Source organism: Theropithecus gelada, chromosome 9 (genome assembly GCF_003255815.1).
Source record: "Theropithecus gelada isolate Dixy chromosome 9, Tgel_1.0, whole genome shotgun sequence".
NCBI classification, from domain to species: domain Eukaryota; kingdom Metazoa; phylum Chordata; class Mammalia; order Primates; family Cercopithecidae; genus Theropithecus; species Theropithecus gelada.
This window is the reverse complement of record NC_037677.1, coordinates 123,069,690-123,084,141: the sequence shown is the minus strand read 5'-3', so window position 1 is coordinate 123,084,141 and position 14,452 is coordinate 123,069,690. Positions and strand designations below refer to the sequence as shown.

Genomic DNA, 14,452 nt, shown 5'->3' with positions numbered 1-14,452 from the left:
CAGTCTCATGTTCAGCCCCACCCAGCCCTGTTGGACCAGTTTTTCAAGCATCAAGAGGTTCATTCCTTGCTCTTTCTTGCCACACACTCTTCTCATTTATTTCTTTTACACTTAAAAAATTATTTTTATGCTTGCAAAACTCCCCAAGATTAGTAAGTATATTTATTGGTACATATGATCTCTCTCTTTGTCTAGATATCTGGAAATGCTAAATCTGGTGTTTGCTCCTTTTTTTTCCGTTCCTGAGACCTGGTGGACCCGCAGTCTATGGCTTCTCAAGCACCTCTCCTTCCCCATCTCTCTCTACAAGCAGAAAGGAAGGAAAGGCCACACTGGGGCCTGGCAGGAGAGCTGTAATTACTGAAGCTAATGCTTTGTCTCTCTGTAAAGTTCAAGTTCATTAGTGAAACTTCCTTTATCTTGTCTTCCTAGTTTCTGGTTTCTGATGAGCTGGTACTTATTTTGCAATCAACAGTAAAAATGTTAAATTATAATAGTAACTAGCATCATTAACTTTTTAAAGAAAGTTAACTACATGTAAGCTCCGTGAGGGCAGAGCCTTTTCTGGCTGTTTTGCTCATTGCTGTGACTTTGATGCCTAGACCAATGCCTGGCCCGTGGTCAATGCTATATAAATATTTGCTGGATAAATAAAAACTAAATTGTATTACGTGCTTCCTACATGCCAGGCAGTGTGCTAAAGGCTTTCTATGTGTCTTCTTCCTTAGCTCTCATAATCTGATGAAATAGACATCACAATCCCTGCTTTGCAGATGGGGAAGCTGAGGTCTAGAGAAGTCAGGTGACTTCTAAGTCACAGATTTTATAAGTGACCAAACTAGATTCAAACCCATGTCTGTGGGACTCCAAAGAACATTCTCTTAGCCCCCATGTCAGAAATGACAGAAATGTCTCTGACATTAAAGGTACATAGATACGAGATGCTGCCTTACGGAGTCTGAGAATCGTCACTGCTTCTTTCACTCATTGGCAGGGGTAGGGAGGCGTCACTAAGCATCTTTTCCCCAGAAATCCTAAGAAAAGACAAACAACCCAGTTATAAAATGAGCAAAGGATCTGGAAAGACATTTTTCCAAAGAAGAAATGTAAATGGCCAATAAGCACGTGAAAAGATGCTCCATATCATTAGCCATTAGGGAAATGGAGATCAAAACCATAATGAGATACCACTTCACACCCACTAGATTGGCCATAATCCAAAAGATGGACAATAACAACGGTGAGGAAGGCTGGGGAATAGTGAAACCCTCATACATCGCTAGTGGGAATGTAAAATGGTACATTTTGGGAAACAGTTTGGCAGTTCCTCAAATTTAAACGTGGTGTGATCATACGACCCAGCAATTCCACTCCTAGGTATATATGAGAATAGAACACATATATCCACTCAAAAGCTTGTGCATGAATTTTCGCAATAGTAGTATTATGACCCCAAAGTGGGAACAACGCAAATGTCCATCAGCTGTTGAAGAGATGCAACATATGTGGTCCACCTATGCCCTGGAATATTATTCAGCGTTAAGAAGCAAGGATGTCTTGATACGTGTTACAACATAGATGAAACTTGAAAGCATTAAGATAAGCAGAAGAAGCCAGAAATAAAAGGCCACATATTATATGATGCAATTTATAGGCTATGTCCAGAATGGATAAATCCAGAGAGAGACAGTAGATGAGTGGTTGCCAGGTGCTGGGGTGAAGGGATCATGAGGAGTGCTACTAACAGGTATGGGAATTCTTTTGGGGATGATGAAAATGTTCTGGAATTAGGTGATGGTTGCACAACTTGGTGAATATACAAAAAACACTGAATTGTGTACTTTAAAAGGGTAAACTGTATGGTATGTAAATTATATCTCAATAAAGCTGTTATTAAAAAAATTAGTCTGCTGAGCGCCGTGACTCACACCTGTAATCCCAGCACTTTGGGAGGCCGAGGCGGGCAGATTACGAGGTCAGGAGATCGAGACCATCCTGGCTAACACGGTGAAACCCCATCTCTACTAAAAATACAAAAAATTAGCCGGGCGTGGTGGCAGGTGCCTGTAGTCCCAGCTACTTGGGAGGCTGAGGCAGGAGAATGGCGTGAACCTGGGAGGCGGAGCTTGCAGTGAGCCGAGATTGTGCCACTCCTACCTGGGCGACAGAGCAAGAGTCCGTCTCAAAAAAAAAAAAAAAAAAAAGAAAAGTCAATTGCAGAGAGAGGAGAGATCATCTCAGCCCAGCAGGAAGGGCTGTGGTTAGGAGAGAATGGGACTAAAAGTCAGAGACCTGGGGCCTCTCTTAGACTTGACTGAGGGAGCCTGACTCTGCAACTTCTTAGCTGGGGCCTCTCTGGAGAGCCCTGCCCCTCTTTGCCTCTGCTGCTTCTTTATTTATTTATTTATTTATTTATTTTTGGTTGTGGCAGGTGTGGACAAGCTATTTAGGCAGCTTTGGATTCTTAGGTGCCTACCCATTTAAGAGGACAGTTTCCCTGATCTTGCCTGAATTGAAGGTCTGCTATACAGCAGGGAATAACACAGGGAGTGCAGGGCTCCTCGCTCCATTAAACAGCAACAGCAAAAACAAAGAGCCAAAGAACTCGAAACAAAACCCACCCCTGGGAGAAGAACAGCCTTGTTCTAATTGTCTAGCGTTGCTGATAAGCCACTGGAGAGTTCTGTAGCGAGGCCACTTTGGTTTTCTAAGTGGGGACACAGGATAATGGCAGTGGTGTGAGCATCTTGAGCCTGGGTTTTTCCTTTGATGCTGGGCTCTCGGACCGGGTCCAGTGACAGTGGCTCTCTAGACCCCTGGTGTGCAGTGTGTGGCTAATGGCTCTTATAATGAGAGATTTATGACTTGGGCTTTCAGATGCTGCCCCAACCTCATTTGTCCAGCTCACAGCGGAGCCTGTAATCATTTCTGTGGGCTCCAGCTCCGGGCTCCAGACATTCTGCTCTGGCCAATTCAGCCGGACAGATGAGAAACAAGAAGGCTCACAGTCCCACAAACAAGAGTCACGTTGCTGCTGGGGAAGGAGAGGAAACCCATCCCGACATCTTAGGAAAATATTTTTGTGTCTTGTTTACATAATGAATCTGTCTGTTAATGAAAGAACCTGAGCTGACAAGTTCTTTGGTCTCACTGAAGTGTGTGGCTTTGCAGTGGGCTGAAGGCACCTCCAGGTCCTCTTTTGCAGGAAGTTTCAAAGATGTCCCATTTTTCTTCCTGGTGGGTTGCTTGTTCACCAGTCCTGAACTAAAAGCAAATAATTCATCCTTGCTCATCCTACAGAAAGTCGCCTGGCTAATGAGTCTGGTAATTGGGACCCTGTTGTAGCATGGATCTTTCTTAGGGGGAAGCTGGGGTGGCGGTTGGGGTGGCAGTTGGGGGTGGTGTCTCTTTCTGGCCACTGTTGTCCACAGAAGCATCCCAATTTTCTGCCACCCACCTGCAAGGGCAGAAACGGTCTCCTCTGAAATCAAACCACACTGTGACTTTCAATACTATGTAATAACGGTTCTTGTTCAGTGAGCTTGACAAAGGAGGGAGTACATAGTGATGAAAATGATGGCATTTTCCACTTAATGAGAGAAGCAAGCTAATGGAGACTGCCTCCCTCTCACATGCACTGTCTCTCAATGGCCCCCAGCTCTTGTAGGAGAAGCCCTCATGGCAGAGCTAGATGGCACCCTAGGGGTCATACAGGTCCGTGCACTCCTTGCCTTGCAGAAGAGGAAGCTGAGTCCAGAGGAGAGGCTGACATGGCTGAGTGGCCAGGTGGGATCTGGAGCCTAGTGTCCTTGCTGTCTGGACTCTTCTCAGCATATCATGCTGTGTCCTACTAAGGCTCCCCAAATGGGGACTAACTTGTGATCTTTCAACTTCTCCCAGTGCATTCTTGGTGCCTAAGCCCTGACTCTCTGCTTAGGTGAGGCTGTGCATTTCTTGGTCTTCCCAACAGAATTCCTGTCCCTGCTACCCAGGTCTCAGTTCTCCCTGACCTGGGCTGCCTCCCAGCTCTGGAATCTTTCTGAGAGGAGAGTGCCTCCTCTTCCTGTCACATTGATGTCCACATTGAAGGTGTTTGAGTTACACAACAGAGACCACCTGTGTCTAACTGCTTATGTCCATCAAGGTCTGAAAACAAGACCCTCATTCTTATATCCTGCTACCTCTGCTCATGTGGTCATGAAGGGAGGAAGGAATGTTTTTAAGGATGGTTTTAAGATTACTACCAAATTTATCTATCCATAGATCTATCTCCTTGCCACCCCCACCTACCGCTCAAAACAAGAACTAGTTTGTGCTAAGAAAATATTATAGAATAAGATCAAGAACTATAGAATGAAAGGCAAAATACAATTCTTAAGAAGGAATTGAAATCAGGGACTTGGATACACGTTTGTACAACCATGTTCATTGCAGCATTATTTGCAATAGCTAAGTGGCGACTAGTGTCCACTGACAGATGTAGGGATATGGACATTGTAGGATATACATTCAATAGCATATCATTTATCCTTAAAAAGGAAGGAAATTCTGACATATGCTACAACACGGATGAACCTTGAAGACATGCTAAGTGAAATAAGCCACACAAAGGCAAATACTGTATGATTCCATTTGTATAAGGTTCCTAGAGTAGGCAAATTTGTAGGAATAGACAGTAGAACAGTGGTTGTTAAGGGCTGGGGGAAGGTAGGAAGGGGGAGTTAGTGTTTAATGGGGAGAGAGTTTCCATTTTGCAGGTTAAAGAGTTCTGGAGATGGATGATGGTAACTCTTGCATGTTAGGAAAGTACTTAATACCACTGCACACTTAGAAATAATGAACATGGTACATTTTATGTGTATTTTACCACGCGTATCAAAACACGAGACAACTCATGAGAGAAAAGAAAATGGTCAGATCCACATTGCATGGATATATCTCTTTATGTGTGTCATCTCCCCATTAGACTGTGAGTTCTTCCAAGGCAGGGATTCCTGTGTTCTCTGCATCGTTGCTATCTCAGGACCCAACTCAGGCCCTCAAACATGCTATTTTGTCCGTAAATGTTTGCGGCTCTGAGATACTGGCTTGATCACATCGATGTGGTACCCATGAGCGGGGTGCTTACATGTGCATTATTGTATTTGGTTGTCATTATCATCCTTGAGGCTGGTGCTCCTGCTCTGTCGCCAGGAGATACCCACACTCCAGCCACAGGGAAAGCGAAGCTGGAGCACCCCACCCCGGCTGCCATGGGCCAGAGGACCGTGCTTCACACTCCACGGGTCTCAGATTCAGCTAGAGCCCAAGTGACTACAAAATTCAGCAGAATAGGATTTTACAATGTCTTCATTATAACCCATAATTTTCTGAGAGAGATGAAAATTATGTGTAAAACTGTGGCTAATAACACATTGTTTTTTGAGGGCCCGTTCTGTGACAGCACTGTGCTGAGCCCATGAAAACCTTTATTTGCCTCATTTAATGATTCCCAGCCCAACAAAGCCTATGCCAGCCTCTCTCTTACAGAGGAACAAACAGAGGCAAGGAGGTTACATGGTTCATCCAAGGTTAGACAGCATTAAAATGTGGTGGCACCAAGCGTCAACCTGGACCAGGTGTCAAAACTCAAGCAGCTCTACTTTTGCCTTCTCCTAATCATGTACAGTGATTATTCATATTGCAAACTCGCAGCTTTAGTCTTACGGGAGGGGTGACACCTTGTAAGAGACATAAATGGAGCTCAACTTCCTCATCTGTAAAATGAGTAGTCATAGTGCCCTCCCCACAAGGTCATTTCTTCCATTAAAGGAGATAACACCTGACCAGTGTTTAGCAGGTGTGTGGCTCACGATAAATGTGCAATGCGTTTTAGCCATTATGATGTGACGGAGACCCTGACCAGACGCAAGGGGCTTGGGATTATCCAGTGAAATTTCCATTTGTCTTGTGTTTGTGAAACGGCTTACAAAGCCACTGTGCATTTATATAATGACCCAGGCTTTATCCTAGGAAATAAAAACTGCTCGCCTTATAAAATGGTGTATTTCATTGGAAAGGCAATAAGTTATGCAATTTCTCACATTTCCTCTTTACTTCGGCAGGGGGGAACTCACCCTGTCATTGTGATTCATCTGTGCCAGTGCTGTCTCTCTTTTTCTTTTTGTTTGTTTTTGAAATGCAGTTTTGCTCTTGTTGCCCAGGCCGGAGTGCAATGGCACGATCTTGGCTCACCGCAACCTCCGCCTCCCGGGTTCAAGCAATTCTCCTGTCTCAGCCTCCCAAGTAGCTGGGATTACAGGCATGCGTCACCATGCCTGACTAATTTTGTACTTTTAGTAGAAATGGGGTTTCTCCATGTTGGTCAGGCTGGTCTCGAACTTCTGGCCTTAGGTGATCTGCCCACCTCGGCCTCCACAAAGTGCTGGGATTACAGGCGTGAGCCACCGCACCCAGCTGCCAGTGCCATCTTTAGCCCAGGTTTTTGAGTTTGATTCAGTGACTTCTCCAGCTCATTATGTGCTTTTTTTTTTTTTCTTTTTTAAAAAAATCAGTTTGTTTTACTGTTTTTAAACTGCATTATTAACTATAAGCTACCTCAAATTTGGTTGGGTATAAATTATAAAACAATGCTCATTATAATTTAGTGTCAGATATTTCATTAGATTGAAAACCAATCATTCTTATAAGAGCTTGCATGGTAAATTTTTATATTGCTCAATTTTCTATATAAACCGTTTGTAAAAAAAATTGGTAACAAGTAGACTAATCACCAGTGTGATGTTATCTGGATATATTTTAATACTAAGAAAACTTTTAAATAACTCTCATGCAAACTTGTTTTACTCGTCAAAGAAGCCTCAGATGTAAACACCAAAGAGATGATTGCTGCTAACGAGAAATGTCACAAGGTGGGCTTGTATGCCCCCTCCCATGGTTGCCCTGTAAACATTCCGGTGACTTCATCACACATAGAGCTTTGAGATTCTTTGGCTGAGGCTGGAAGGTGGAAGCCTGACTCATTCTGAGCCTAGTTACAGAGGTAAACTGTGGCCATTTTTTTCTTTCATTTAGCCAAATGCATCCTTGTCATTAAAAGACCTTTGAGACTGAGTAAAATGGCTTTGAAACCTCAGTAGAATATGCTCAAACTGTCTGGAGAAGGTACGTTCTAATTCATTCCCACAGATATAACCCTTATTAAAATATAAAGTAATCTGTTCATTCTGTCCACACTGAGTGTCTTCTGGGCCCAGTACTGTGTGAGGCCCCAGGGGAAAGGAGATGAACCAGGTATCTCTAAAGACCTGGGCTAACTTGGGGAGATACTCAGGAACAGATCATTACACAACAGCATGAAAAGGATGCACGGTAGCGCCTGTCGGGGGTGCTGGTGTGGGCTGGCTGAATAGTGTTCTGAAAAGGATATGTTCCAGGTCTAACCCCTGATACCTGTGAATGTGACCTTATTGGGATAAGGGCCATTTGGATAAGGACCTTGGCAGACGTCATGGAGTTAAGATGAGGTCACGCTGGAGTAGGGTGGGCCTTACATCCAATGACTGGTGTCTTTATAAAGGAGAGAGTTTTGGACGCACAACCAGGGAAGATGGCCATGTACAGGTGGAGGCAGAGATTAGAGAGGGGCTGTCCCAAGCCAAGGGACACAGAGGATGCCAGCGACCATGGGACACTGGGAAGGGCAAGGAAGGGTCCTCCCCTAGGGCCTTCAGAGGGAACACGGTCCTGACACCTGGATTTCTGGCCTCCAGAACTGGGAGGCAGTAAATCCCTGTTGTATCCAGCTGTTCCCTTTGCAGTCACTTTTCATGGAAGTCCTGGGGACGAATGCAGGCTCCAGTCCAGCTTGGGGGCCATGTGGGGTAGCAGCGGATCGGGACGTCCTTCTAAGAGAAGCGATCTTGAGCCATGTCACCGGTGAGGAGTTAGGAGTTAGCCCAGTGGGGGCAAAGGTGAAGGCAGCACTCACGGTCATCAAGCCAGCCACCTGTGGGAAGCAGACTGGGTTTAAGGATTTCTAACCTGAGCTCCTTGAACTCCCAGGGTCCCTCTACATGTGTGCTTCGATTTTGTACCTTTTCTTGGGGAGAAACACGTCCCTTGCATTTGAGTTTTTGAAGGACCATGTGGCCTTCACAGTCACACACTGGCAATGTCAAGAAGGTTTGGCAGGACCAGCTGGGAGATAAGGCTGGTGGGGTCACCAGCTTGATTGTGACCTTGCTGACACCAGCAGGGCAGGGAGGTGAACTGATGCAATGGAACACAGCCTTTCTCTCAGGAGCAAACGGCCTTGGCCTTGGCTTTCAGTTGGATGTTGGAGGTGAGGAGGAGGGTGTGGAGTGGGCGCCTCTGTTTCCAGTGAGGACAGCGGGAGGGTGAGGAGGATGTTGCCTCAGATGAAGTCAGGCCTTTGGTTTTTGCTCGGCCACTGGCCAAGGCGATGACATAGGAGGAAGAAGGGACGGAGAACCATGAAGGGGCGTGGTTGGTTTCCTTTTGCAAAAGCTGTTTGAGGCGACTTGGAGGCAGCTGGCTCTGAGGCGGTGCTCACGGAGGGGATCCGGCCTCTCCTTGGCTGGATTGGTCCCTCAGGTTTGCGAAGAGGGCACAAAGGCAGGACAGAGGAATGTCAAGGAGAGAACCCCCAAAAGAAAGTAAGATACAGTAGCCAAGAGGAAAAAGACGAGACGAGAAGTCGAAGACAGGAAGACTTCCCGGAGAAACTGGGTAGTCAATAGCATCGAATCACACCGAGATGATTAGCTGAATTTAAAGCTGAAAAGTGGTTCTCTCAGAGAAACATCTGTTTTAAAATATTAACAAGGAGTATCGTTAAAAGGATGGTGAAAATTCAGAATAAACCTTGACTTCCATAAGACTAGAAATAAGAGAAGGCATGTAAAAACCCAAGAAGTAAGAATTTGAGTGTCCCTTCCCTGCCTCTGACGCTAATGATGTAGGTAGGAGAGTAAGTGTAATTATTAAACAGACTGAAGGCCTCTGGGCATTTGCCATTTGCACATTTCTTGGGTGGATCAATTCACGAGGCAATATGTGATGGTGCTTGTCTGCTACTTTTGTAGAGACAAGCCAAGCAGTATTGGGCAACAGATTGGAATTGGACATAATTTTTAACCATATTCTATGATTCACCCAATATTCTACTTGCTATTCTCCAAATAAGCTAGACTTTTCTGCTTTTATACTTTATCTTAAGCCATTCCTGCCTTTCCGTTTGACTGTGGCTTGGGCTGTGCCACGATCCCTCTCCACTCCGTTCACCTGTGTCTAAACCCAACCCCATCTGACAAGGCCATGTCAAGCGTCTCCTCCCTCCCACCAACTTTTCCTGGTTCCCTCTGCTAGAAGGGCTCTGTCTGTGGCTTATTAAGGCCAGGGATAGCAAAGCCGTGACTTTCTCTTAGAGTTGCTGGAAAAAGAGAGCATACCTTTATCTCTCAGCTCAGGGCCCCACACGCCCTGAGCACTGCCTAAATTCCTGCTCAGTGGAATTCCGTTGCTGAAACTTACACCATCCTCCAGGCAGGAAACCGGGATTCTCAAGTGCTTGACTCAGGGCCTTGTGGTATGTTCATTCATGGTGGTTGTAGCCTCTGGGAAGGTGCTCAAAGCGGGTAATGGTTTTGGATGTGTGGTTCAGGCTGATGGAGATAGCAGCGGATGCAATCCTTCCAATCATCTTAGGAGAGAAGAGCTCTTGGCACCTACTAGTGAACACACACATTCTCTGGGTACAGAGGGCCCGCGTCCTGGGTAGCAAACACAAGTGAGTCATAAACCAGCAATAACTTTGGGGGGCTAATTGGGCTGGTTTTTAATTACTTTCAAAATAAAAGCATGCTGGCTCTCATGACTTTTTTTTTTTTTTTTCTATGACAGTTTTGTTTGAAGTGAAACCATTGATGAAAAGCCTCATTGAGATTCCCATGCCCACAGACTAGGTGTGATTTTTCTAAAAGTCATGGAGTGGTTTTCGAATCAAAGCATTATGATTCTCTTCTGGGGCTTCAGACTCACCATCTGTAAAAGATGTCTTAAGTTGTCTTAGATCAACAAGCACTCCTGGATGTGGGCTGTGCCAAATGTCCGGGAATGCTTGCTAAAGCATAGGGCTGAACCTCCTCAAAACTCCTCATTTGCTAGGTCTGCAGGGCAGTAGGTGAGACACAAGAATGTGAATTTCTAACAAGTGCCCCCATCGTGTGGATGCTGCTGGTCTGGGGACCACATTTTGGGAGCCCTCGCTGTTGAGCAGCAATACAGGGAGGACCCTGTCTCGGGTAAGGTTTCTGAGGGGCAGAGCCTGAGGGCAGTGGGGTTGGGCTGTTCTTCAGGATAAGAACCACAGAAGAGTGAGGGAAACCTGATAAGGAAGGGGGAAGAGCCAAACAAGGATGTCAGGTGAAGTCAGGCCTTTGGTTTTTGCTCTGGAGCATAAAAGGCAGAGCTGTCCTGACCTTTGTACTCCTTTTTTTTTTTTTTTTTTTTTTGAGAGGGAGTGTCACTCTGTTGCCAGGCTAGAGTGCAATGACATGATCTCAGCTCACTGCAACCTCCACCTCGTGGGTTCAAGCAATTCTCCCGCTTCAGCCTCCCGAGTTGCTGGGACTACTGGTGTGCACCATCACGCCCAGCTAATTTTTGTGGTAGAGAGGGGATTTCACCATGTTGGCCAGGAGGGTCTCAATCTCTTGACCTTATGATCCACCTGCCTCAGCCTCCCAAAGTGCTGGGATTACAGGAGTGAGCCATTTGCGCCTGGCCCCAACCTTTGTATTCCTAAGAGTCATCCTGGGCTGTGCTTCAACATGGAGGGTCATTCTCAGAGCGAAGCTATGAGCCATTGTCAGTCACTCTCCCAACAGCTGAGGTATGTGGCAGTTCCCCAGCAAAGGGCAGGACTCAGACAGTCTCCACCGCATATTCTAATTTCACAAATGGGGCATGGGAATCAATGAAGTTTAGTTAGAGACAAAGCCCTGTTTGGAGTGTATGCTGCTGTGTTCAGGGCCTGTACACCCTCTGCCCGTTTCTTTAACCAGGGCACTTTCTTGATGCGGTTACAACTTTACTATTTTTTCAGATGTCTACACACACTTTTTAAATGTTGCAGTCATGTGGTTCATAGGCTTTTTCCTTCTTTTGATAAACATAGCATTGTAAGCACTTTCTCATGTTGCTATATAGACTTTATATTCATTATTTTAAAGGCCCTACATTACATCCAATACATCTGCCTCCATCTCCCCAACTAGTCTGTAGTGGGCAGAATAATGTCCCCCCTCCCACAAAGATGTTCATGTCTTAATCCCTGAAACTTATAAATATGTTACCTTGGCCAAAGGGACTTGGCAAATGAGATTTAGTTAATAACCTGGAGACGGGGAGGGTAGCCTGGAATTTCCAGGTGGGCTCAATCTAATCCAAGGGTCCTTACAAGAGGGAGGAAGAAGGGTCAGAGTCAGATAAGCAGATGTGATATTGGAGGCAGAAGTTTGAGCGATGCAGGGCTGTGAGCCAAGGAATGCAGGTAGCCTCTACAAGCTGAAAAAGGCAAGGAAAAGAATCCTTCCCCAGAGCTTTCAGAAAGGAACCTAGCCCTGCCACCACCTTGATTTTAGCCCAGTGAGGCCAGGTTGGACTTCTGACCTCTAGAACTGGAGAATACCACATTGGTGTTGTGTAGGCCCTGAATTTGTGGTCAATTGTCATAGCAACCGCAGGCAGCTCGTGCCCAGCCTTTGTGTATCTGATCATGGCAGTTCCTCTGCCTCCCTGCTGGAGACAAGGCATCTCCCCAAAGCTAGTGTTTGCTGCATGTTGTTATGTTCTGAACGTTGCACTAAGGGTAGTTATGTCATTTAATTGCTTATAGTAACCCTCTGAAGCAGATACCCTTATTGTCTTCATCTCATGGTGAGGAACCAAAGGATGCTGAGGAACTTGCTCAAAGCCACACTAGTAACCAGATCTGGGATTCAGGTGCTGGGACTCTGTGGTGTGATTCCAGCGACTTCCTAACCACTGATGCCACAGTGATAGCGACCAGTTGGGTCTTGGGGAGGGCTGCCTTGATCCTGCTCATTGCCGATCATAACTGGTGTCATTTATAAAACATTAACTCCACACCCCACCCTGCCCAAATGCTCTCCATTCAGTATCCTCAGTGCACTGATGGCAAGGCAGCATTTTTGCAGGAGGTCTTATTGCATGCATTTTATGAAAGAAGAAATTCAGAGAGGGTATACAGCCCATCCACTGTAGGTCGGCCTGGGGCCAAACCTGCAGGCCCAGACCTGTCTAGCCTCAGCCTGTGCTGACTCCAAAGTTCTTAACCACATGCGATGCCACATGACCAGAGCAGGATTTCTGTCTTCATCAGCTTTATTGTCAGTTCATCATGATACATCAGCTCTGCACAGGAATCCAAAAGACCTTTCAGCTCTTATATTTGTGCTTCACGAAAAGTAATCTGTGCACATCATCTTGGATAACTGTCTCTGTCACTCAATAGCAGTCATAGATGGAGGCACAGCCCCACATCTGAATTAGAGCTGATGGCGCTCACTGTTACCCAAGGACAAGAAGAGACACAGCCAGGCTCTGGACAGGTCAATGGTGGCCCTTGAAATTCCCTCGAGCCATGTCCTGACCCTTCTGCAAATCTGCCAAACTTGAAAATATTAGAGCACATTATTTTCCTCATAAAACTCTTTAAGTTACAGCCGTGCAGTGCTTCAGGATGGGGATATGTTCTGAGAAATGTGTTTGGGGGATTTTGTTGGTGTGTAAACCTTGTAGAATGTACAAACCTAGATAATATAGCCTCCTACACACTTAGACCGTATGGTATGGCCTATTGTTCCCAGGCTGGAAACGTGTATAGTGTCCGACTGTGCTGAATACTGTAGGCAATTGTAACACAGTGGTAAGTGTTTGTATATCCAAACATATCTGAATATAAACAGGATACAGTAAAAATACAGGCTAAAAGGTAGAAAATGGGCTACCTGTATAGGACAACTCCCATGAATGGAGCTTGCAGGACTGGAAGTTGGTCTGGATGAGCGAGTGAGTGAGTGAGTGCGTGAGTGGTGAGTGAATGGGGGAGGCCTAGGACAGTATTGCCTACTACTGTGGACTACGAGCATTGCACACTTAGGCTACACTACTTTTATTTAAACAAACAATTATACTACAATGTTCTGATGGCTACAGTGTCAGTAGGTGATAAGAATTTTTCAGCTCCATTATAATCTTATTGGACCACTGTCATATATGCAGTCCTTCATTGACTGAAAGGTTGTTGTTCAGTGCGTGACCGTATATCTAAAATGTTCATAAACCTTTTTGATGAGTTGATAAAGGCAGGACTCTAGTTTAGGGAGCTGCTTTCATAAATCTCTTCTTTCTCATCACCTGCACTAGCAGCTGGGGAGCCATTTATTACAGCCCCTTATAAAATCACCTTCCCTAGAGTATTCCCAGTGCAGAGGGAGAGTGCTTACCCTGGGCTGCAGAAAATGGGCCTCTTCCTGGGCTTGCTTCCCACTTCCACGCTCATACCATCTCCCTGTGTTTGGTTCATGTTTCTACATTAGCGACCTGACAAAGGTGACTTTTAGAGACTCGGGGGACTGCGGCTGCTGAGGGTCTGTAGCGTAAGGCGGTGTAAGCCCTGGGTAGACTTTGTAGTACTGCTGGCTTGCATCTGAGAGAAAGCTTCTGCCCAGGACTCCGTGAGGCACTCAGGGCAGGTTTGGTGGATGAGGAATTCAGGCAGAGTAGATCCATAGATATGTCCACTGTTATTAAGCCAGTGCTTGGGGGATCCAGGACTAGAATCCCGCTCCTCCAGTTCTCGGTCTGCTGCTCCGTCCAGCTGGACCTGACAATATTCTTAGCTATCTTTGTGGCAGACACTCACAGAGAGGCACATGTGGGGGATTTTACGTAGAGTGTGTCATGATATGATCACTAAATTATCCTCAGAGGGTCTAAAACAGTGTTCATATCAGTTTCTGAGTCATCCACCCCTCCAATAATGGTTGCATTAAGAGGCTGAATGAAGGTCAGTTTTGTATTTCATTCATTGTTAGCTCTAGTGATGTTGGGAAATCTATAGATGTGAGTCTCTCTTCTGCTGAGTATAAACTTGGACGCTGGTGAATGTGATAGGCCTAAAATTGTGTAATTGTGACTGAGTCTAAAGAACACAAACGATCGTATGGAAGAAATCTTGCAGCTGAATAAACTAATAACGAACTCAGAGAGGTTAAATGGAGGGGATGGAATAAGAGAAATGTACAAGGTTTTGTCATGGTTAGACTATCCTGGATTTACTATTGGCTGATAGAATATGTGAGTAGGTGACATTAAATTTTACAGTAGAGTTATATATTCCATT

The 14,452-nt window shown here is 45.5% G+C and overlaps 1 protein-coding gene across 5 annotated transcripts in view; it reads left to right on the top strand.

Moving 5' to 3' along the window:
• C9H10orf90 (chromosome 9 C10orf90 homolog) overlaps positions 1-14,452 on the top strand; it is a 244,944-nt gene that overhangs the window by 143,572 nt on the left and 86,920 nt on the right. The window contains exon 1 of one of the 5 annotated variants that reach the window (XM_025396660.1): positions 6,972-7,164. The exons of 3 other annotated variants lie outside the window; for them this stretch is intronic. In XM_025396660.1, the coding sequence (XP_025252445.1) occupies positions 7,143-7,164 (22 nt within the window). In that variant the 5' untranslated portion in view covers positions 6,972-7,142. Of the gene's footprint in view, positions 1-6,971; positions 7,165-7,603; positions 8,345-14,452 lie in introns of those variants that run through there. One more of the 5 variants, XM_025396659.1, reaches the window with a different exon arrangement.